We start from the raw sequence: 26,464 nt of genomic DNA, 5'->3' as shown, positions 1-26,464 counted from the left end.
ACGATCATAAGGAAAAATTACAACAAGTTTCTAAACATTCGATTGTGACTGCTCCACGAGAAGATGTAGTCGACGAGACTCGATCAGCGTTCGCGGAAGAGCAACCAGGACGCACCATTTGCCCCGTGAAAAACAGGAAGCGGATTCGATGCCAGACGTACAATCGAGGGCGTCTGCCGATCTGGTCGCGATAGCGAATTGATAATCGCCGGCAGCACATCTTTCAATTAACTTCGGTCCGGATGGCGTGCGCTATTACATTACCGCTTAAACTCCGCGCACAAAGGGACTGATTGTCTGCTCGCGGTTTCATCGACGCCAACACCGACGCCAACGTACGTCCGTACGTCAATTAGCGTCGATTCGTTGATTAATCGTTGCGACGAACAACCTTTGACAGATCATAAATGAACACGCGCGAGAGTTCTCGAGGTCGGCCGCTATTTTGGAGAACTCGTAGGACGCGAACACCGTCGACGAAAAAATTCCATTTACTCTCGGCGATCGCGGTCGCTCGCAGAATCTTCGAGTTCGTTACGAGGCACTCGTGGTCTTCTCGCGAATGCTCGGCTTTTTATCCAACGAAGGGACGAGAACCGCGCGAAAATGGCAACTGGAATACGGCAGCGATGCTCCGCAGTACTCGACACAAGTACCAGCTAGTTGGATTAAGAGCGACAAAAATTTCTCTCTCTCGAAACTACCTCCATCGCGCAGTCTTAAAAGTAGGGCGCACGAATTCTTGGGATTTTGTCGATTAGTCGTGCAATAGTTACAGGTCGAACATCTAGCTGAAGCCACGATGTTCTAGATTCAGATGACCGTGTAGGTGTCTACGATGACGCGTACTGACAGCAGGTTATTTTATGAGCGAAAAGAAATATTCAAAAATAAAATAGGTAAAAGTGAAAAAATCCTATGTTGTTTAAAAATCTAGTTGATCAGCTTTTGTAGAAGCCGAAGATATAGCTACCAAGACACGATATCGTTTTTAATATTTTTTTAACGTTACGAACGATATTTCTACAATTACGAAATGGGTACAGAGAGATACGTGTTTGGCCTGGTGAAAATCAGATAGAAGAGAAATTTTGGAAATTTAAAAATTGCATTTATAACAAAATTGCGTATGACGGAAAATGTAAAACGTAACTCATCGTTCATCAATGTAGAACGTAAAATGTAACTTTTACAATTTTTATCTGATGATCATGTTGGTAGCAACGTCCTGATTAAAACTCACGAGTGTGCTAGTTGCATGGTGGATCGTTCGAACGTCCCGCTGTCCAGCTCCGTTCTTCTCATGCACTCGAGACTCGTTCTATCTTCGATAGTCGAACGCTTAGATGGTAACGCTATGAACAGCGTTCTTGCTCGTATTCCGAGGTAATCGCGTTCGAGATTGTCAACTGGATGGGAATTGTTTCCGGCTAAAGTACGCTTCGTAGATTCCGTCAATTCCGTCGACGCTCGCCTCGCGTTGAGAGTTGAGAAATTGAAGTAAAACGATCTTTTCTAAGTTTTCTAACCGATCTTTGGAGAATCGCTTTAGCGGAATTGCTGGTAGGTGAGCCATTAGTTCGCGGAATTAGAATCGCTACACTCCCGTTTATGCAGCCTTATACAGTCTCTATCCTATAGTCTATAGTCTTCATCCATTTCTCTATAAGTTTCTTAGCGAATAATAATCGTTTATGGCTTTAACGAATCTTAATAAGGTTGTCTGTAAGTGGCCCTGTACTTGCTTCACGGCAGTCCGCAATTCCGTCACAGTTTAAGGAAAATATTTCTGGAATGGTTGCTCGAAACACTCGATCCATCCCTCGTTTTGTATTTCTCTTTCTTAGAAGGCTTGAGAACTTCTTACTTGCGTCGTGCGGCAACAAAGTTCGACATCTACGGTGCGTTTAGCGTCGCTATCAAAGAAACCCGATAACATCGAGAGTCGAAATCGGCGTAGATCAGGCCAGCGATTTTCAAGGAATCCTACGAGTCCTAACGATTTTCTTAACTTCGCGATGATCTTCGTCGATCTGGCGACACGCGCGAGCTTTCTCGCGAGAGAAACGGCGGTCACAGCGGGAAAATTTATTTCCTCGGCGTTCGTGTTGCCGTTGAACAAGATGGACAGGCCTCGATAACGAGCGAAACGTTGCACGGTGTTGCTTTCATTTCGCTGCGGCGATCGAAGGCCCGGATCGGGGACAGGGAGAGAGAGAGAGAGAGAGAGAGAGAGAGAGAGAGAGAGAGAGAGAGAGAGAGAGAGAGAGTAATTACGGACAGAGAATTTCGAGTCTATGGCGAATTCATACGTTCAGATACCAGTTCAGGATTAGTAGTTCTCGATTACATGTTCATGCCACAAGCCACGGGGAAAGGAGGGGAAACGAGGCTGCACGAGCGCTAGAATTCCTCCCCTGTTGCCGATGAAGCGAAGAAACGCGGTACATTAAGCTCCAGCGGAACTCGTGCAGCCGGGTTCCAAGTTATTTCGAGTCTCGCTTATCTGACCGACTCCATCCGAAGTTTGCTCTCGGAAGAAAAGCAATTAGCTTAGATGGGCCGGTTTGATCGGCGGAAATGTTCCATTGCGAGCTGTGCCTCGCAGCGTTACGACGCGATGCATCGCGATGACGAATGCCTATGGCGGAACAATCGGTCCGAGACAGTTCTGAAACCCAGTCCGGCGTTCAATGATTTAGTAAATACGATAGGAATATTTTACCACACTATTATCGTGTACCATCTATAACTATTTGGACACTTTGATCACGAGTGCAATTTGATCAGGAGTTTGACGTTTTCATCGCATTTTCAAAGTTGCGATGGAAGAACGTGTTTATTCCTCGGTCCAGTAAGTGTGATCAAATATTCTGTTAAAATTAACATCGCTCTGGTTGCACATTCCTTTCTAGAATCTCGAGGAACTTGACACGAACACGGCTGTTGTAGAAACAAAAACCTGATCCTTCCAACATCCCAACATCGGACGGATGCATTTAACGTGGCTTAACTTCGCAGGATTAACTTTCACCCTCTCTCAACCTATCATTTATCCATGTCGATATCAATTCCTATTAATCGTTGGTTTCACCGATGGTTTTATACCGAAAGATCAAACGACAAAGTTAGATACGTTTAGTGGAAATTAAATTAATATTTAATTAATAATCGTGGAAATTAGTCGAGATGCAGGCTGACGTGGAAACTTCGAACGTCTCCAGATTTCTCACGATACTAAGACGCTAACAACGACGACGATGATGTTACAGATTGAGCAACGCGTCGCAGCCTGCCATGCTGGTGTCACCTAGCTTGGCGACCGTGATGATCCTCGACGACGATCACAGCGGCGTGTTCGGCTTCCCCGAAAGAGACGTCGAGCTGGTGGAAAGCGTTGGTCAGTTTCCTTTGCGAGTGGTGAGATACAGCGGTGCCAGGGGACGTGTGACCATCCCCTATCGCACCATCGAAGGAACGGCCAAGCCTACCAAGCAATACATGCACACGGAGGGCTCGCTCACCTTCGAGGACAATCAGACCGAGTAAGTGTTGCACATAAGCGTCTCCATAAAATTTCAAGGTTTACGATCGCGCCAGTAATTAAGTAGCGACAACAGTTCGCCTCAGGTTGATTAGTTAACCTATATTTCGATACTCGAGCGTATTACGGCCCGATTAAATGATTAGATTACAAGAACTAGGACCCGTATGTAACTGAATTCGGAGAAGTTGGTTGAAACACGGACATGCAAACGACTGGCGAGCTAACTCTACGGTATCCTTCTACGGTTTTGCAATCGTATTCTTTCATCATCGGTAGTCGTGTTTATTAGCCACGAGTTCATTAGCGAGGAAAATACGGGAGAATTTCTGCTGGCTGTGCGAAATTTATCGTTCACATGGTATCACACGTTTGGCATCTTTCTGGGAACGTAGAGCGGAGAAATTAGAGCGCGCTTGTGACGTAAAAAATTCCAAAGTCACAGCTGTATTTATAGATAATTGATCAAGTAAGATAGAGCTGAAACTCGAAGCGTGTAGCACACGCCTAACCGGGGGATAGGCCGTGGCTGAAAGTTAGGGGTGGATTTCGAACGCAACGAAATCCATGGACGCGAAGCAGATTTATCGACGACCTTAATTGGTTTCTCACCGAGTAGCTCCGTAAAGAGCTTTGCATTAGGTAATTCGCTGGGGGCGATCGCCAATCATCAGTTATCAGGCCGCGTTTTTATTCGCTGAATGGCGTTTCGAAGCGACGAGGCGCGGGGATCGACGGGGAAGCGTGGAAATTTATTCTTGACCTTAATCGAATTTTCAACGGTCACCGTCCAACAACGTGCATTTCACTGCACAGTGGCTCTCTGATCGTATTAAATATCTGATCGAGGCACCCTTGTAATTACGCGATTCTTTACGACCTAGTCGTCTAAAAATCGGAGGACCTGATGCTTATCTGTTGCGAGTAGCGCTTATTATTGCCACGTAGGCAATAAGACGGCGTACAAGATGTCGAGGTTCGACGTGGCACGAGCGAATCGTTTTTCCTTTCGTAACATGTCACGACACGAGCTCTTAACGACCCAGGGGCCACGCTTAGGGAACGATATTGCGATATTAAAGATCTAAGAGGGGTCATCTAGCGATGTAGCCAGGACATAAAGCACCGTACACAGCGACGTTAGAAAAATTCACCCGTTCCACAGTTATCAAGCGTGGTATACCTTTTAAAGAGATAGCGAGAGAAAGTTGCGAGTTAACGTCTCGCTCGCGGAACAAATGCCATGGATTACGTATTTTCGGCGTCCGAAAAGGGAAACTTTAGTTTCGCGCAGATCTTATTACGACGTTACATCATTTTGATAACGCGAACGTATCGAAACTTGCAGAGACGCTGTCACAGACGGTAGAACGATGCTAATATATGTGACGTAACTGTGTGTTTTCTCCCGTATCGTTTCTTCCATCGCGTTACTTTTTCACCGGACTGTGAAGTAACTGTGGAGGAAACAAAGTCACAAAGAAATATGTACAATTCGCGTTCCAAAGAGGACCGATGATCGGAAGCTACAGCGAGTTGGTACAATCGAGAAACGTCATCGAAGAACACCGGCTCGAACATTATGCATCCCGTTGTGGGCAGCGATTAATGGAACTGGCTCGATCGAATAAATTAAATGGTAGCTGCTCGATGAGTTGAGGTAAACGCGGGGCAGCGATGCATAATTCGAAGGAGCGGCTGTTTCGTTGCGTGTAAATCAACGATCAGTCGTTATCGTATCTGGTTCGACGATTATCAATCGTCCAGTGAATAATTAGAGCATGGAGAGTCGCTCCTTCGCAAACGCGCACGCGAGCCATTTTCGAGATTCATCACGCAAACTTCGTATTCGAAGGGGAGTTCTCCTGGAAAATATTCCACGAACGTTTGAAGAAAGAGGCTCCGCTATCCAGCCAGTTGAGCGAACTGACGAAAAGCAACTCGCAATCGATAAAGATCAAGCCGCTGTTCGAAACGTTCTAGGAAAGAAAATACAAATTCACGATCGTTCACACGTACCTGCAGCAATAAATTCTTACATCTTCGAATTGCCTTCTGATCGCTAGAAATCTGTCATTCGGTTTAGCTTCTGTCGCCAACAGTTCAGGGTGGAATTTGCTTATCCCGAAGAAACTGTAACGCAAGTGAAATGGCGAATGGTCGCTCCTTCCCGCGGATTAACTTTTCGCTGGAAGTCGTTTAAACGCTGCGCGAAGCAAGCTGAGAAGCTTATTTGTTTTTTAAATTCGAGATGTCAACCAGACTCAGCGGCTTGCTTCTGGTTAATTTGCCAGGCAATGGCTGCTACTTGCCTTGGGCGTTGTTCATGAACGTTTGCTAATTCGTGGTCATTCTCAAGTTTCTTTCAAACTTCCGAATATTGTACCAAAAGCGTTGGCAAGTCAACTTTTTCCAAGATGTGTCGCAGCTATATTTTACTTAGCCACAGTTCCTAACACATTCCGCCGTAATAGAGCGGCATCCTCGTTGATCGATTGCAAAGTGAGTAACGTTAATTCTCGCGATTTGCCGTGTACGTAAAATGAAATCGACGGACCACCGGTGAATGACACGAAGAACGTGGAAGTGTGAAGGCGAGTCCCATAGCGGTGCGCGAAGGAACCAAGAATGGGAAGAGTCGATAAAGAATGCACTGTGGAATGAAAAACACGGGGCGAGGACAAATTTACCAGAAAACTGTGGTCCGATGGCGCGCTAACACTCGAAAGCTACATCGGATCCGTTGCTTTTATCGATGAAACATGTTTGTTGGCTATGAACACGGTCGAACGTCGCGTACTCTCCTTGTGCGGCGAGTCTGATCTATGATGGTTTCGTTCTACTTGAGCGTATCCTCGGTTCTTTTAATTCCTATTCTAGAAAACTTCTTCCTAAGCTCTTTATCAAACATTTCTAAATTTATTTCGAGCAACGAGCTTTCGAAACTGTAGGGTAATATAGGGATTTTGGAACGGTTGGATATCTGCTTCAGGCCGAGCAATCTGTCAGATTCGATTACGAACAATTTTTAAACAATCCATTAGGTTTTCCCAAAAGTGTCTTACGTTTTGTATGGAAATAACATTATTTTATTGAATCACGATCCATTTTGTAGTAATATTAGGTTGTCCGAAAAGTTTCTTTCGTTTCATAAGATGATAATAGGTGAACAACAATTTGTTTTATATTATTTTATTGAATTATGATCCATTTCGTTCTATTTCTATTATTACGTTCGTGCATAATTCAATAAACTAATATAAAATAAAAAATATTGTGCATCTATTATTTCCTTATAAAACGACAGAAAGTTTTCGGACAACCTAATACAATCGAAGGGAGACTATTTAATTTTATTAATTAGCGTCATATCGTTCTATGCGAGAACATATATCGTGTACGTTGACTGTCGCAATTTTCTACAAAAATGTGACTTTTGTATTCGTCAAAAGGAAACAGGTCTCTTTTACGAATGTTAATATTTGCTCTTCTACTTATCTCGATTCAGTAGCGTGTGTATATTATTTTATCTTATCTTATCGATAATCTCGTACGTAGAAAAATGCGTCAGATTCCATCGAGTCATAAAATTTATCGAAAAACTCGAATTCCTGAAGCTCTTTCGCGTTTGGTCGTTCGATTTTTTCGATTGCCAGTCGGCTTAACGAACGCCCTTTTTGAATAGACAACGAGGGAGAAATTAGAGAGAAAAATGACGAAAAAATCGGGGCCAGTAGGCAACGATAAAAAGGGATCGCTTTCGTGGAATCGCTGTCGTGTCCCTTTCACGCGCAATCTCGTCTTTTTACGAGCTCATTAATCCTACTTTCTATGCGCACTTTCGATCGTTCCTTTTCTACGAATTTCTTTCTCTTCGACACGAGCAAGGAAAGTCACGAAAGAACAACCGTGAAGCGCACGCGTTCACGGGCGAACTACACTCGTCTCCAACTACGTCCAACGTCGCTTATCTTGCCGGAAGCACTTGCCTCCTCTCCGCCGGAGAAACGAATCTTTTCCTATTCGCGACGAAAATGACGCACTTGTCACGCGAATGTTTAGGCTTCGAGAAGAAATTGCTGATGTATAGCGTATTATCGTTTCGTCGCAAGTCTGTAATTACGTAGAAACATACTGCTACCCGATACGATATTTTCACTGAGAAAATTTCTACGCAAGACAAGGAACAGAGGCGTAAAAACGTAATATACGGTTGCGGTAACGAATGAGTAAATATTGGGTTGGCAACTAAGTGATTACGGATTTTGTCAATAGGTGATTTTGGTAGGTGTCGATAGGTGTCAATAGTTGGAATAAACTGGTTTCCTCCTTCTACTTAGTCGTAGAAGATACGTGGCATATCTCGTACGATTTTCTCTTCGTCTCCGAATTAAAGTAAAAATAGGCGACGAGGAGCGTGCGTATTTCTTAAATTGGATCGAAGAAGAAGGACAAGCTTCCTCATTTGGCGAGAACCAGGTGGTTCCGGGGCGTTTCATCCGGAAGATTCGTTGGAAATTGCCGAAGGAAGCGGCGCGTTTCGACGATTCTGATCCTATGGAACACAGTTTGCGGAGAGAGGCGAACACGGGCGAAAGCCCGATTTACAAAATATCCGGGAAGTTTCAGGGTTTCGAATAAATTGCGGGGGACAAGGGGCGCCGCACGGAAACGCTGCGAGCGACGCCGGGATTCGTTTTATTTCCGGGCGCCACGTTTTCTAAAGCTTTGCCCCCGCAGTTTTTCGGCCAGAGAGGCGGCGACGGCGGTGAAACGCGAAACTCGTCGCGGCGACGTGCTCGTCCCGCGAGATAGAATTTTCGTCGTCTCTTCTGTTCCAGACAAACGGCTTTCGTTTCTCCAGTTTTCTCGCCGGAAAGCGGAGAACCATGGTGAAAAGCCGAGGAACAGAGTTCCTGCAAAGCAAGTACCATCGAATAGAGAGTTCCTCTTCCCGACAGATGATATCTCGATAGACGTTTATATCGCTTTCCCTTTCCGGCTCTCCTTTGCGACGTTGTTTGCGTTGCAACTCGAATCGCGTCACTATTTTTCGAAGTCTGTTTCGAATCGAATGGATTTCCACGCAGACAAAACGAAACGAAACGGTCTAAGTATGCTTGTTCGACGTCGATATCCGAATATTACTTGGAATAACGAAATCAATCTTGGCGGAGGGAGGGGCACAGATTTGAACGGCTGTGATAACGAACAATGATAAGACTGACAAAGTGGAAAGCAGAGGGACGCGATGCGAACGAGAGATATCGAGAGACGTCGAACGAATAAAAAAAGCACGAGCTAGTAAGTGGGCCAATATGGGGGCGGGAAGCCCGTAAAATGCGGCGTGTTACACCCCTGCGTACCCTTCATTCCCCGGCAACCCCGTTAACTTCTCAAGTGCTAAACACCCTCGTATCTCGGACACTCCCTCTTCTTTCTTCCAACCTTTCCTCGTAAAAACGCAAACGAGTCTGCTCACCCTAGCTAGCCCCATCTAAAAATCGTGTAACATTTAATCGACGGATGAAGAAACGTTTTGTTTCCACCGGATAATAAATTGATATCTCCGACTATAATCCTCGTTAATATGACTACAAAATACACCGACTACAAGAAGTAATTGCGCATAGACTTATTCGTCGATCAAGCGTTTCTTCACCAGATTCGATGTTCCATATTCGTAGAATCAGATTCTTATGGTCGTACGAAGATACTGGCGAACGATACGGAATTCAACCCTTTGCACTCTGAATTTTATTTCAATTTCGTTACCAGCAGCTCCAAACGCTTTTAGGTGTTTTATTTGAAATTTACTTTAACTGAAAAATAAGACAATTTAAATAAATAAAGGAAGAAACACACAAGTTATCGCAATTATTCACGACAGTCGATGAATGTGCGTTTCGATATTTTTACTATATATCTTCTTAACATTCAATACTATTTTTTCCAATTAAGAAAAAAGGAAAAATTAATTAACGGATTATTATCGATTGACAAAAGATTAATAGACGATATTGTTCCATCGAATTCACTTAAATACCAGTTTTATTCACACTATTGCTGTATTTTGTCATTTTCAACTGCGTGATATATCTTGAAACAATTTCCAGTATGCAATCCTGGTTTTCTCTCGCACGTTTCACAAGAAAAGATGGGACTCGACAAAGGAGCTTCTGAGATACAATCTGATGTCACACTCGACATAGGAGTGCAAAGGGTTAACATACTTTAGCCTGATCGGTTATACCGTAAACTTTGTGACGAATACAATGGCGTGTCGACGCTTCTCGCAGCTGCTGTGCGTAGGAACGACGAGCAAGTTTTCAACGACGCTGTTATCGCGTTACACCAGCTGCTCTAAAACTTGTAATCCATTTAATCGCCGTTCGACTTTTGGACGTCGCTGACAAAGAAAGCTGACGAACCTAAACCCAACCTAACATTCCGCCAGACGACTGTTGGAATATTTAAGAAAGAATCGCGCGTACGAGGAAGGCGAGAATTCCACGAGGTCGCGTAAATTTTGAGAGCGCAGGGAAGAGGAGAAACGCTCGCACGGCGAGTTTCAAGAGTCGTCGGTTTTCGGTGTCGCATGGCGGAACGCGTTGTTCTTCGCGCGATAAATCACCGTGGAACGTGTTTTAAGTCGACGTCGCAGCTGCCCGTGACGAATTCCAATTTCCCAGCGTGACATCTTCGCTAGATTTGACTTGCCGGAACTCCGGAATTTGCAATTATCCGGGAACGTGAGCGGTATGAATTACCGTGGACGAATGAGAATCGATCAAAAATTCTGTACTGTCCTTGGTCATTGAATTAGATTCATGCAGCAGATTAACGCGCGTCTATGTCGCTTAAGTATGACCTAATCGGAGCGTAATTTTTCCAAATCGTCGTAATCACAAATTTAATCGAATCAATTTGTACGCGATTGCATGCACACACGAATTAGTTTAATTATTCTTGTTACTTGTAGAATTAAAATATCATAGAATTAGTATAGTCCTTGAAACTGAGCTTATACAGTGGTTGCAGTTTCGTTTAATATAATTTGTACGTTAAACAATCGACGTTCTTTGCAGTATCCATGTTGGTTTCTCCGAATTTAAATCAATAGAAGAAAATCAAGTTATTGGAATTATTCGCGACAGTCGATGAACGTGCGTTCCGATATTTTTACTATATATCTTCTTAACATTCAATTCTATTTTTTCGTATTAAGAAGAAAGGAAAAATTAATTAACGATTATTATCGATTAACAAAAGATTAACAGACGACATTGTTCCATCGAATTCGAGCTTCGAATTCGTGTTTCATATGTACGCACCGACCTAAAGCTAAAAGAAGCTGAAAAATATTGAAACTTTCGAATTCTAATCCAATGACCATGTATAAATTATACGTTTCTGTCTCGTCGCCGGAACAAAAGAAAAAGCGTTTTCTTTTTCCTTTTCTGCCTGTCGAGGCCGACCTAAGAGAATTCAACTCGTCACGAGTTCCTTTGTTATTCATGCTCGCTTTATCGAGCTTTCGTTCGCGTTTCGAAATATATCGCGCGGCGGACTCGCCTATCGAAACGTCATAGAAATCCTGAAACTCGCATCGATGTATTTACGCGTAATACGTGCAACTTTGTGACACACGCGAGGATAGTTTCGAAGCGGTTCCTAACGACGTCGACGCTCATTAAAAGTCCCGCGAACAGGAACATTTAGTCGATGGAACGTCAATGGCGCGGAAACTTGGCCGAAAAGTGAAAAGTCCTCGATGGCGAACTCTTTCGCGAGCAGAGTTGGCGCGCAGTGTATGTCTTTCAACTCGTTCGACTCGAAGTTGGAACTCATTACGCGTCTCCCCACATCGGTAATTCGTGCAATTTACATGCGGTGCGAGCTACCGCCAGCGAGCCAGCTCGACTAAAGTATCTCGACAGTTGCCTTCTAACGTTTTCGCAATGGAGACGTGTTTGCGAGAGACATCTCGGACAGGTGTGAAGGTTCTTTCTTTTTCCGAGCGTACAGCACTCGAGGATGCATATTCCTAAAGAACATGGCTTGTTCTTCTCTAGGCGACATATTAGGTCGACGAACAAGTTCGTGCCGTCATGGTTTTAGACATTGTAAATGTCTTTTAACGGGGAACACTCGTTAGCCGTACTTTAAATACAAAGAACGCGGGTAAACGGAGATAAAAGGTAGAAAATAAACAAGATAAAGAAAATAATAATTGTTAAAGATAATTGAGAATGGTTATTACACGCAACAACTGTTGGCGATGATCCGCTACTAGACATCATCGTTACAGAGTCAAGAAAAATTTCGTTCTGAAGATTGTTGACTGACACATTCGGTTAAACAGATTAAATTTACCGTAGAACGCTTAGAAAATATTTGATATTAAGAAATTAATATTTAAAAATATTTAAATTGGAATCAGGTGTATAGCTTTTACGATGAAAAGACACGGGCGGCTCATATATCTCGCTGCTATCCTTTTAAGAATCTACGTTGGACACGGTTTTTTACACGCTTCATCGTGTGTTTTACGAACACAGCAGAGTGTTGAGCGATCGAAATGATTAATTTCATGCGCTCGAAGTTAATCTGGTGAAAACACTCGAGAGGAGTATAATTTATACAAATTGAAAAATTATTAACCATACGTCTATTCATTTTTGACGCTTCTTATGTGAGTATAATAGGAGAAGATTCAGCGGTAACAGCACCGCTGATGGGATTACTTTTCGGTTCATGATTGAACGAGCGCTCTTCATCAAACTTTCAATGAAACGATGCGATCGATGGATCTTAAAGCTGATACACGAGCGATCTTACTGCGCAATTTCCCATTTACATATCGCGGGAATTTCTATGAAACGTCACTCTATTTCACTGTACTCCTTTCCACTTGGCAATTTTTATAATTTGATTATTTTTTACATAATACCGTATATATGTATACAGCTGTGAAACGTAAAAATTGAACGGCATTTGTCACTGAATAACGTACTACCTGTTGTCTCCAAAACAACTGCGTTCCACCTTTCTAAGTAATTTATTTTTCAATTGCTCGCTCGTACAATCGTTAAAGTTTCGATGGTAAATGGTAAAACGCGATAGAGGAAATTCAACAGTAATCGATACAAACGAAATTCTTTTTCGTGGCTTTTATAACGGGCGTACTATCTCCCTGTACTTAAAATACTTAACTCGTTTCAATTACTTAAAACTGCAATTAGAATTGCGTAGAGAATTCCGATTCTAACAATCAGGAAGTATAAACCACGCGAAAATTTCACAGATGCTGGTTGGACTTGGATAATATGGTCGGTCGAGACTCGTCGTACTTTCTGTTATTATTACGAGCGTGGTCATGTTGGAAAGACACTTGATCAATTGTGTTAACTCGTAACTTTGTATTCCCATTGAGCATCGCTATATATATAATATACATATATATAATCACAATTTTCGCCGATTCGTGCCACGATTTCCAAACGTCTAAGATTATACCTGGTGGATACGGTATAGGGAAGTTCGTGTTTCACATGGAAATTCCAACGTCGTTGCACACCCTCTATACCTAACGACGCAATTTACATTCGAAATTATGGTAATTTAAATTCTTACTCGAAAGTAGCTGGAATTGTTCTCTTACCTCTCTAACTTGCAAGCAACGATTTTCCAGAATGGAACGCAGATCCAAGTGGAGTCGTTGTTTTTCGTAATTTTCGAGCACTTACGACGCCGCTTGATTTTCCTACGTCGATTTCGGAAGAAAGAGGCATGCGATTTCTCCTTAAATAAGTCTCGACGACGATGTCGTGTAAAATACCGCTGCTCGTAAGTACTTGAACGCTTTGTTCGATTTGTAGTAACAGTAGAACGATACTACGCTTCATTAGATGCACAGTAGAAGAGTTCCGCAAAGGTCAGACGCCTGAACGCTCTCGGTTGGGCTCAGCGTTCGTACGCTGAGAATCTCAAGACAAAAGAGCTTCTCAAGTTAGAAAGTAGTGCTTGCAAGCTTTCGCAATTACAAACGCCATTCTATTAACGCGTATCGACGAGAAAGAATCAATTTTATCGAGTTACATAATCATGGCTGATCATTAGAATTAAAAGGATTACAGGATCCGTATTAATTTTTATGCAAATTGATATCTCTAAGAGCATGGGTAAAGAAACAGAACTCAAACAGAGATTCGTTTTATCTGTTAAAAATTTCAATAAATACTCTGCTGATGGCGTTTCACCTACTTTTTTGTATTTCATGCTTTAAATTTGCATCAAATTGCACAGTCCAAAGAACAAAATCCGATTACAAAGAACAAAATCACTGGTCTTTAAAAAATACGTAATAATAGAATATTTTTATATTTACTGATTTATTATTTTCTTACAGAAGGAATTCCATGTTATGTAGTACATTTTTGGTATTATTTATCCATCTGGGATTCCTAAATGGGGATTGACACATTTATAAAATTGTAGAGCCAGCCATTTTGACCGGTGTGGTATTTCTACCGTTAGCATCTAGCGATCTAGCGATCGATCCGCAATTTTTCTGATAACTGATATCATCATATTAAATGATACGCGGTAAAAATTTAAAAAACGTGCGGGAAGTTGTACAAAACGAGGAAACTGATTAATTGGGGTTCGATAAACAGATTGCAGGATCCCTTTACACTTTGACAAGACTCGTTTAGGGATGATGATCTCAGATGGATTAATAATACCAAAAATATATTACATAACATGGAATTCTTTCTGTAAGAAAATAATAAATCAATAAATATAAAAATATTCTATTACATATTTTTTACAGGCCAGTCATTTTGACTGCTATTGGTATAAGTAGCCTTAATGTAAAATTATTTTTAGTTTGAATAAAAAACAAAATAAAATTCATTATATCATTCTTTTAGTTATCGTTGCGAAAGTCATTATATCATTGCGGGGGAAAATATGAAACATAAAGTAGGAATTTGAAAATAAAATTGTAAAACCAGTCAATTTGACTGGTGTGGTAGTTCCAGTATTAAAGTGCATCTTGTCAAATATAAGCGAGTGTCCAGATTACTTCGAAGTATACAATAATTCGTGGCAACCGAGCATCCAACGAATCATTCGTCATGCCTCGAGATTACCTTCAGCGAATCAGCTTCGTCGCAAGAAACGACATTCTTCGCGCGTTTGAGTGCGTGTGTCGTTGGAAAAAGACGTTAACGGATTACCAGACTCGAGCTAAGATCGATCGATCAACACCAAGCACCCACACTCGTGATTCTCAGTCTCTGTACGCGTACGCTCTGTATACAGGCTGCATCCCTTCATCCTGCTCTATGCTATCCTTCCCCTGATTGCACGTTCAAAATTTACGAGCGGCACTTTCGGCCGGGTCATAATTTTCCACGGTTTTCGGGAATGATTGCGAACGTTCACGTTTCGAATCTTCCTCGTGACACACGCATAGGGTTCGTAAATAAATCCTCGATTTCCGCTGCCGTAAATCGCACTAGATTTGGCAGATTCGCTTATAGCTTCCAAGGGATGCCTCTTGTTTGATTCCCGAAACCATAAATCATGTAAAAATATGTCTCCCATCGGCTCTCCTTGCGATTTCGACCTCGTGGAACAGCGTGTAACAACGTGATACGTTTGAAGATCACAGAAGAGGGAGGAATATATCGTAAGAAGGAATTGAAAAATTCGACAATCAATTCCGCGACAATCAAACCTGTCCTTCTGTTTAGTTCAGCGCAGTTGAATGCGCATCATTCTACTCTGTTAAATATTCAAAAATATCGATTGTCACCATATTAAACGTACTTCGATTGTTTACAAAATTTCGATTTATCATCTAGATTTATCAAGATTTAGATTTATCAAGCTGTTTCTTCTCGAAATACGACCTTAGCCTTAGTCTATATTCTAACGAATCATCTTAGGTTCTTCGATTACTATCGTTCGAAGCAAAGCTAAGTTAGTCTGCTTAAACGACGTCTGCTTATAGGGAAGCTGTCTCATCGAATGTCGTCTTATCAAAACACACTAATCTCACACGGTCGCTTTCTATCCAGAAAGAGAGTTCTATATATCAGCTATGTATCAGCTATATATCAGCTACACACACACATCAGCTAGAAGAAACATTCGAACTAAAAGGGAATCAAAAAGGGTAACTGTTCGGAATTGAAGTATTTGTCTTCACTTAAAGGAGCACTTCTTCCATCTCCTTCGACCACCTATTTGAGAGCATAGAAACGAATGGCAATAACCGGCCAGATAGCGCGTCGGTAAAGTAAGAGAGAACAAAAAAAGGCGGAGCGAGAATGGATTTTCAAGGGTGGGTCATTCAATATCGTGATTCGAGTTAGTAAGCGACTTTGCTCGTTCTTTTCATAGAAGATGAATTGTTCTCGATGCGATTTCAAACGTAAAACTCTGTGTGCTTCACCGCGTTGACATATAAAAACATCATCGTAATACCAGACAGCCAAGAGACTGTATACGCATCTGATCAAGTCGACAAACTGCGAACGGAACACTCCATCGATCTTCCGCTCTGTTTATCTGCACATTTTCCGCAATTTTTGTAGAAAATGAATGCATTTATGCGATTATTACCGAAGTTTCTTCAGCGGGAAACGTCTACGCGTTGCAGCCACGAAATCGTCGAACCGATTTATCGAATGTTCGCGTCCGAGCTGATCGTAAAAGCTCGAGGATAATACAACAAGAAAGGCATATAAAATTATACAGCGCTTACATTACGTTGCACTAATTGTACGTAAAAATTACATTGGATATTGTTCGGAATTTTGAATGGCCGTCCGTTTATGGCAAGGTCCATTCCTTTCTTTGGGAAATTCCGAATTATCTGTCCTCCCCGAGCTGTAAACCTAAGGACTCAAAGGCCAGGGAAAAACTCCGGTCGGGAAGACACGACGGACGGACGAGACCCAACGGGGGAGAGAATCAGCAACATACTTGAACAGTTCATCGTCAGACACCGTACCGTGTGGGTGAGATACTTGACTCTCAACAAGATCTTACCACCGCCGTGTTCATAACATCGCACTTTACTTTTATACGACAAGTGCAAATACAGCGCTAGATTACTCTAACACTCGATCTATTAAACCTCCTCCACCTTGAGGACCACGTTAAGTCATTCGAAGTACGCGATATCGACCGATGGGTTTGACCTGACCGGGTGCTCTTTAGTCGAGAATTCGCAACAGAAATATATAGCTACTGGATCGAATCTATATATTACTTATTTATTGTACAATACCATATATTGTACAACGTACATTCCTGTACGGATTAGCTCGAGACTAAGCCTCAAATCCGTCATAATTTACGTATGGAAAGCGTTTGGTCGGATGATCACCGTTGTGCAAAGACCGGTCGCGCAATCAGACGGATAAACAGCCAAGGATTCTCGTCTGTTTGCGCGAATTCGACGCGGTTTGCCCGCGAACGCGTTCGTTCCGAGTTTCCTGTTAATTTCGCCAGAGAATGAGGTAGCGAAACGACGTCGTCGATTGTAACATGGAGATGAAGGCGTTGCGGATACAAAAGATAACCGAAGATACGCGATAACCGAACAGAGGCGGCATAAACATTGTTCGATCGCCGAGCGAAGCATCGCGAGATCGTTGAAGAAAGATCTACCGGAGAACGTAATGGATACTCGGAGCGGACTACGTATTTGTTTCAGGATTATTTGAAAGTGCAAGCTTAACAGCACGACAATCTAGTCAACGGCATTATTTGCAATCCGAGATAATTGAATTGACGCTGAGCACGAGACCAATAACGCTGGACGTGTTAAAAAATAAGGATAACGAGCGGATATTTAGAAGACAGGAAGTAACGATATTTCAAGATTACGGTCATACAAAGCAGATTACGTTACGAGGCGAACGTCTGGATTCCATGGCGGACGATAAATCTGAGAGAAACCGTCTTGACGAGTGAGATGAGAACTGTAGGAGCGCGATAAATAAAAAAAGAAAAACTATGCGAAAATCGACGAAAGGAGGGGCGAATTAAAAGAAGTCGCATTTACTTTCGCGCGATAAAACTCCTTGATTCGAGAAAACTGTAAGAGAGAGAGAATTGCTACGTCGACGAATCGTATAGCGTTTTTCATCGGACGAGTTCAGGTTCATTTATCGATGTTGTTCGCCATCGAATCCTCGTTACGAGGAACCGATGTTCTACGATCGAAGGCCAACTGTCGCATAAGTTTTTATTTTCTATATCAATCGTCTCCCGGTGGTTTTAGCGGAGACTCGCTTAGAGCGTGCTTTTCCGCAGGCAAAAGGAGCCAAAAGCCGGGACGAGGAATGAAAGCGGACGACGATCCATAGCTGAAACGTCCGCGTGAATGCGAACTTAAGCGGCTTGCGAGGGTATCTCACGGACGAGAAATATGAAATAAACGTGTCCATCTCGCTGTACCTATCTATCGTGCTCGCAGGATCAACATAATATCGCCGCTGATGGGATTATTTTTCGATGCACGATCGAACGAACGCTCTTTGTCAAACTTTCAGTGAAACGACGCGATCGATAGATCTTAGAGCCGATACACGAACGATCTTAAACTCAGACTTGTTTCATTTGCATATCGCGAACATATCTATGAAACGTGACTCTATTTCCCTGCATTTCTTTGCATTTCTTATATTGTACTCGGTTATTTCGTAAATAATACCGCGTTTAAGCGTACAGATTAAAAACGTAGAAATCGGCCGGTGTTTGCGATGAAACGGAATTGCCGTTCGATGAATCGCTGTTAACAACATCGCTGATAATGTCTCCATTAAATTACTACTTGACTTTAGCTTAGGAAATTCCGGACAAAAAACGACGTTGCTCACGGAATGACCGACGTTTCTTTATGGCGATGCATGCAACAGCGGTGCGCTTTCGCGGCCGTATCCGATTGCACGTGGAATTAGTCTCTTTGGGATATCAATGTCAGCTCTGGTGGACAGCGCGTTGTTCACGTCCAACGATCTAATTTCGCTGGGGAAAATCGATAGGACGAGCGCGGGGCATGTTGTCGTGTCGCCTAACTCTGTTCTCTCTGCTGCGCCGCACTCCGCCAGGCATCGACGATTATTGCAAATTCTGCCGGATTTATCGGTCGATGTACCGGTCGCGTCCTACCGTTCGAATCGCGGATTATCATGGATATTCCGTAGTAATGCGCCATTTGCATAATCGAACGAGTAACTTTTCGAAAATCTCGCTAACTCGTTGTGTTCGACCAACAAAAATGGAGCGTCTGGAATGGGAAGCGCGTCGTTAAATTCAGATTGGACTAGCCGAAAACGAGGCGAAAACGCGGCGATAAATTCGACGGTTTATTTAAGCAAACTGGGTGGCACCGGGTGAAAGAGTGCGCCAGAGAATTCGTTACACGGCGTTCTACGTAGGTGGCTATCGCTTGTATGGATTGATAAATCCATACTGTGAAAGAGCGTTTCTCCGACAGCCGGACGGACTTTTATGCCTGGATGACAGCTTTCGATATTCAACGTCGGCCACTTTTTCCTAGAATGCCACGTTATCGACGCTCATACGCGTCCAATGTATATCCAAACCATTTGCCACGTATGTTTTTTTCCTTCTTCGAAACGCTCGTCATACGGCGGACTAAATTCGCGACAACATGCTGCGCGTTTTGTACGTTCTGTTGGCTAGTGACCCGAACGATTCCCCGTTTAGCCGTTCGCTTTTCGTGCATAAACTCTTCTCGATGATCTGTCCGTAAACTTCTTGCAAGCAACGACCACGTCGCTGAACGATCAACCTCGACTTGGCCGCGACGCGAACGATATCATCGCCGGCGATTCGGTCGCGATAAACACCGTTTCGCCGAACGACCGCCGGAACGAAGTCGCCGTTTAAAAACGCGGACGTTCCGCTAAAGTTTCTTAAGCGCGAAAGAAAGGAGAAAGAGAAGCGCCGCACTTTGCGACGAAAGTTGTTTTTCTATCGCTTAAGTGGGTATAAAAGTAAGCGGTACGAAAGTTGCGATATAGCAGAGCGACGATAATGCACAAGTTGGCAATTGGAAATTGAAACGAGAAAGAGCAATGGAAACGGAGAAGAAAGGATACGTATTTACGTCTGGAGTATCTCTGTAGGCGAAAGTGCTTTTATAAATGCCGTGACAACCCCTCGGAAGCTCTCGATTGCCGGAGGGTGGACTGTCACGCTTTAAAGGGCGTGGTGTCTCTGTGATCGTTTATCCGTGACGCTGTTATGAATATAAAAGCCCGTTAATTGGATTCGATCGTTTAATCGACGTAATTGTTGCGATTCGCTGACAAGCCAAATAAAATATGTGACGAACATTCTCTCCGCTTTTGCGTCGACCGCGAATAAAACGATGTATGTTACGCGGAGTATTTAGAAATTTCGTTAATGTTGAAGTAGATCCCACTTCAAAGAAAACTCCACATCTTTTCTAAAATTTAGTTTTCTTAGTCCTCGAAGCCATCGAGTATTGTTTAGCACTAAATCAATTTGAAGGGGCTCTCAGCCTCATAGTTTTCTAGCAACATGCCTTGCACAGATGATGCAACGGGGTACAGACAGACCAGTTTTTCGTAATTGTACAAATGTAAATGACATGGACCTGGCACGTAAAATTAATGATAAAAAAGCAGTAGCTGCGACTGTTTCTTATTTCAGTCGCTAAGTATTCTTCAGATGCGAGAGATCACGTTTGACCCGTTTGTCGGCATCTCGCCTATATCAGTTTATCGTATTGACCATTTTAAAGAATTCCACGAGAAATAATATGATTTAATTTCTTATTCCTTGTTTTTCTTTAAATAAATAATTGTTTCTTTTTTCCTCTGTATAATCATAAAGAACGTAAGATGCGATGTTTGCAAAGTAACATTGTCTGCCGATAATTTTGAACAGTAAATTCTCGATAAACACCATGAAGAATTCGGATGTCATTTATTGCACCTACGACCGACCGCGCATGGTGATAGAGACCAGTGCTCTTAAATAAGGTCATCATGCAAATGGGTTAACTTGATTAAGTTAAGCAAAAATGATTAAGTATAATATCACAATGAAGTAGCGAAGTTAAAATAGTCGTTCAAATCACGGTCAAGGCTGTACATAAGACTAGTCTCGTGGTCGAATGCTTGCAGCTTTTATATGTTGCGTTTGTAGGTGTTGAGAGACAAGGGGAGGATCCTGATTGCCCTACGTAATGGAGAAAACGTAATGTGCAAAGGTCAGGTCAAAGCCTGACAGTTCACTGATCTGTTCTTTCTGATCTGGACCAGCATATACATTGTACTTAAACTTAAACTTGCTTAAATATATTTTCTATTATACATTTGTCCACGCATTTCCTCTCTCTCTATTACGAGATAAAACCTTTACAGGAGTTCGGGTACGTTCGCGAGCGCGTTGTTGGAGGACAAATATCGTTAGGCTCCGATCATCGGTAAAAAAAAAAAAAGAAAAAAGAATGGAGAGAAATAAGAAAGCAATAGGAAGAGTAACGAGGTTGCGGATGAAATATTTAGAAAATGTTTTTGGAGAACTGGAAATTCTCAACGGTTTGATCGTCGACGCGAAAGTCTCTTCGGTGACTCGGAATGAAGACACAGAGGGCAAGCAATTCGCTCGCTGTTGAATAATTCGCCGGGGGTTTGCCTTCCAGGCCATAATCCCGATCTTGGCTGCAAGTCGTGTTTAAAATTTCAAAATTCGGAAGCCGCCGCCGGGACGGCGAACTGCCACGTCGGACGAAGAGCAGTCGCTACTTACGCGTTGCCTCCGAATCAGATAAATTTCACTCGCGGTCTGCCATTGTAAGTATCCTCGATCTCTCTCATTGCGAAACTTCGCTGGAAGCTCGTTAATTTCTGAACGCCGTGCTGGAAACTTGCCGCGAAATTTCAATGTTCTCGAATATTCCCGAGTTAATTAACCTCTTTGGACGTCTTTTCACCGGGATTCGGCGACGTGGCCATTGTTACTTCATCATCGAACCGTCACAGTGATTATATTATCATCACGAGGGGAATGTCTCTGCCTTTCTATTAGAAATTGTAAGAATTTTCGGATACGATTTAAACATCGTCGATCCTCTTTTCGTGGTAGCGTAATTCCAACGGAGTTGCTTCGCCTCGATTCGAATGATCCAGCCACGCTATTCCAGCTGGGCATGATCCAAATCTATTGTCAAAATGTACATTCCATAAACAGTGAATATATATAACGTTTTTCTGTCTGTTCTTGTTCCAGTCGCTACAAAAAGTATTGGAAAGTCGCTTCGTTGAAAAGTAAAGACACGCCGTCAGTCTATTTGATTTTCTCCTCGAAGGACTCGAGAATATTCCTGGAAAGAATCGTTTCCTCATTTTGCAAGAATTGCGACGCGAATTACCGATTTATTGAAATTTAAACGCGCGTTATCGCAACAGAGCCGTTCGTCGAATCCTTCTAACCGATTGTTCGGCCGTAAATTTAATCGGACGCTCGAGTCACGAAATTTCGAGGGGAAAAACGCAATTCGAGTATAGGTAGCCGCTCTGAATGTAGAAACGTCCTCGTGATATACCTACGCCGCGTTTCTAATTAAGGCGCAGCGGTAATGCGGTCGTATTAATTATATGACGTATCAATTAATCGCGGTGGGGGGACACAACGACAATTACTTTTCAAGCCGATTATCTCTGCGGACGTTTCGAAGTGCATCAGTGACACGAGTTCGTTAGCGTCATTCGACGTAGGAAGCTTGATTAATTAGGTAGCCGCTGCGAGATGGGCTTATTTAAACGGGAAATTAATTATCGCCCCGCACACAGGCAACAGAAGAGGCCACGGATAAATACCAAATCCGTGACCAGACGCCGTGCATTGTCCGACTAATCACCGTGCGTAACGCAACAATGTACGTCCGCCCTAACCCCATCGGATACATTAATCATCGTATCACCGATTCATAAAACTCTCGTTCGGATGGATTTCTTTTATTAATACTTTACAGACTAACAAGTAAATATGTTGTACGCTTTGTTTAAATAAAAATATCATTTTTATAAGGCGTACTTTTGCGGCTGACCGTGAGCGAGTCGAGAAAATGAAAAATGTTTCAATTTGCGAAAGCAGCGATGCAAATCGCGAACAAACCACAAAGTGGCGCGTTCGTTGCAACGAAATTTTAATCTCGAAGTCTTATCACAAGTCTGTAGGCGATTTTCCACGTGGTTCGTCGATGGTCGCTCTTCGATATCCACGAACCTGGAAAAACGAGAGAAGGTCGACGCTTTTGATCGACCTTTTTTCGGAAGCGAATCGTTCATTTTGCAGTTGGGAAGCGATTCAGAGAGTCGGTCATCGAGATTTACGATTGGCCTTTTCATTACGCTCGCGTGACCCTGCGAAGACGGCTTTATATTCATCGCGGATGACGATAAGAAAGCGACGTAACTCGCGCGAGTAGAAAACCAAGTTCTAGACGATATGTGACAACCATGAACGCTAATAAAATTCTCTGGATATGTTTCAAGATTCTCGCAGAACCTATGTATCGACCATTAATTCCGCAACCGTGACCATTCGCGTTAAAATTTAACGTCCGATTGATCTTTTTCTCGTGACATCAGATACAGAAATTATAACACGGTGTCTTTACATTCAATCAATTATCAAATGTCTATTAAATTTACATATCTCCCTACTGTTTCTTACGTCGTCGATCAATCTAATATCACCAAAAATTGTCTTTGTATCTTGGAGATGAACACGCATTTATAACATTTTCCAAGTTCTGCTCGTCGTAATATTACGATATCGAAGTTAGTACAAACGTGGCTTGTGTTAGCAATCGTACGTTTGACTTTCGCGAAACTTCATCAATTCGTCAGCTGTTTTTAAAAGACTCGTAAAGAAACGCGTCTGTTATTTTTCTCTCGAGTTTTCTCATCTGCGTGTCTATGTATCCTTGGCGAGTTCTTGCAGAGAAAGTTGCGTAACTGAAAAACGCTACAACCAGGGAAATGCAGCAGGATCCTCTTCCGAAATGTAAATTCATCAGAAATTCAATTGAAAGCGCAGTGTCTGTATTAAGAAAAAAAAGAAAGGAAAGAAAAATAGAGTTGTTTTCCCGTTGGTAAACCGGCGAAATACACAGACAGCGCGTGTCCATGTGCGAAACTACAGCCCATAGTGAATGTGTCACGGTCATATATTATGCACAGTCACGTATATAGACGCGTTACTTCGGGAGCTCTAAAGCCTCGTATACCAGGCAAGCAGCATGACTGACAAACTGCAGCTGCACATATGCCAGAGGGGCCGGGCCTCACAGCTGCGACAATAGACAGCCAGCCCGAGAAGACGATAGACTTTGCAAGTTACGGCATCTTGGAACATGATAGTCGACCTGCACCCAACATCGTCACGCGATAATAAAAACCGTGATACAGGAAATTCTCGTAGGGAAAGTTAGGGGCAAAATTTATTAATTTTTTTTTCTACTATCTTCCTCCCAACGTACAATATCTTTGTTCGTTCAATATAAAATATCGAGTGATCGTTTCGTAGCAGCTCGTATAATAGCTACAGCCTTACTCGAAGAAAATGACAGACGCGAGAAACTTCGAATGCTTGAACGTATCTGACAGAATGGAAAAGTGCTAGATTTCAATTAGAGAGCACGGCAATAATAGTCTATAATTTGTGTGATATGTAAATTTGAAGGAAGGAGATCTACGAAACGGGAACGAAGCATGAGTCATCGTATCCCATCAAAGAAACAAAGATTTACAACTACGGAGACCACGACTTCGATCATTCGCAATCAAAGGGAATAGATAACGAAACGTAAACCGTTGAGACATATTACAGATAGCAGAAGCCAGGTCCGAGTAAGGTGTCCGATACCGCGTTCTTCTTTCAATCGAGAGTAGCCAGGTTCGATCTTAGCCAGAGCTGTCGGGTTCAGCCATGAATTTTATATGACGGCGCGTCGAAATTTCCCTATCTGCTTGCCATCTCTTGCCCATTCACCTATGCAGCGGTCTTCCGACAATAAATCTTCACGCTCCGAAGGTTCCTGGAATTATTAAACGCCCCACCCAAAACTTGGAACAGCCGGAAATACTAGCGATGCCAACGAAATCTGTTGGAACACCCGGTACGTACGAGCCACGTTTCTGGCGTGTTTCTTCGTGCTTCGCGGAACGCGGTTTCGCGTGGAAACAATGGACCACGAGTAGAATGCGACTAGAGAAGCCCTCGTTAACACGATATCCACGCACACGTTCCGCTCGGCCATCCGAACTGCGTGTGCATCTCCGCGGAGAATTCGAACTCTCGAGATTTGAATTATGTCAAGTACAGGGGCCGCGCGAACCTAGCTTACTCGCGACAACTGACGCGAACTTTTGCCCCGTCATCGGTCTGTTGCTGTTAAAAGATAGTTCCGCGTTGTCGAGTGTTTAATTGTTCCGTGTAATACGGAGTTACGGCAGGGCCGCACCACTGTACGCTGTTTAATGGACGGAGTAACGTTCCTCTTGTAATTGTGCGCCATGAAAGCTCCCCCAAGTGCGATCCCATTCCAGTCGTAACATTCCCACGATGTTCATTATTTCACGACCGATCTTTCGTCGAATAGTTTGTTGCTAATCGACACGTTGCTTCGCCTGACTTTCCTCTGGTATTTTGTTTCCATCGAATCGAAGGTATTGCAGCAACAGTGCGCCAGATTTTCGCGTATGAATCATAAAACACGACGAAGAGAACCAACGATGGCTTCGCTGCTGATTCTTCCTTTTATCGAATAATTTGTTGGTAATTGACACGTTGGAGCTTTTTGGTTGTACGGAATCGAAGATATCATAGCAATGTCTCTGCGTATTAAATATGAAACGCAATAAATGAAATGATCTCGCGACTGATCCTTTGTCGAGTGGTTCGTTTGCTTGTGGAACATTTTCCCTGTTAGATCAAGGGGAAGCCTCGTTTGTTCAACGTTTTCAATCACGATCAAGTTGAACCTAAAACCGCAACTCTATCCAGATAGAGGAAATTTGGCCGCGTAGCAAATTCAGAATTTGGATTTCCTCTCTTCTGAAGAGGTCGTACACAACGATAATACAGGACGATAGTACACCGCGATAGTATGTACATTAGCGTGTTCACCGAGATTGCCGGTGTAGGAAGGTTGCATAAACGCGAGTGCACGTCAGCCTGGGTTTACGCGTGTTACCTTCGAGCGGCGTTTTCCCCGAGGTTGACGCAATCTCGATGACAAAAAGCCAGGCCGCCGCGTCGGGGACACTCTCGTCTTAAAATTTACGCGGCTTGCCGAGAGTGTCTCTCGACCGCGAAAACGCGCGACCAACATCAACGAGGACGCGAAAGAAAAGAAAAAAAAAAAAGGAAGGAAAATAGGGCATCGCGTTGGAGGTGTATCGAAATGGATCGCGGTTACCGCGCGAGATCTTCCATCGAGAACGCCATTATTTATACTTCCAGCCGAGTACCGTGATATTTCAAAGTGACGGCTGTCGACATAAAGAAGCGGGGAGAGGGACGATAAAGAGCGTTTTGATTAACCGTCGGATGGCAAACATGGCAAAGGGTGGATAATCCACGAAAAATCTCGGCTGGATCTCGCGCACGGGCAAACCATTTTTGCTGTTTTAACGGCCACTGCCGTGAGCTGGAAAATACACAATGGCCAAGTGGTTTTTGTGAATTTGCACGGACAAAGTAAAGAAACATGGATATTCCAGGAATTATTTCAAATTATTTTTAAACTTAACCAGCTTTGACGAACACTTGCTGAATGTTAAATTACGCTATACCAGACGTATCATTTACTTTTATTTACGTCAT

General features: G+C 42.9%; 1 protein-coding gene across 5 annotated transcripts in view; it reads left to right on the top strand.

Annotated features, from left to right (window-relative positions):
- The window catches only part of LOC122567707 (sodium/calcium exchanger 3), a 121,681-nt gene that overhangs the window by 5,781 nt on the left and 89,436 nt on the right, over positions 1–26,464 (top strand). For all 5 annotated transcript variants that reach the window (XM_043726585.1, XM_043726584.1, XM_043726582.1 and 2 more), the window contains exon 2: positions 3,273–3,545. In XM_043726585.1, coding sequence (XP_043582520.1) covers positions 3,273–3,545 — 273 coding nt within the window. The remainder of the gene's footprint in view (positions 1–3,272; positions 3,546–26,464) is intronic.

This window comes from Bombus pyrosoma, linkage group LG5 (assembly GCF_014825855.1).
Source record: "Bombus pyrosoma isolate SC7728 linkage group LG5, ASM1482585v1, whole genome shotgun sequence".
Taxonomy (NCBI): Eukaryota; Metazoa; Arthropoda; class Insecta; order Hymenoptera; family Apidae; genus Bombus; species Bombus pyrosoma.
The sequence above is the reverse complement of the archived record's forward strand: the minus strand, read 5'-3'. Positions and strand labels throughout refer to the sequence as shown.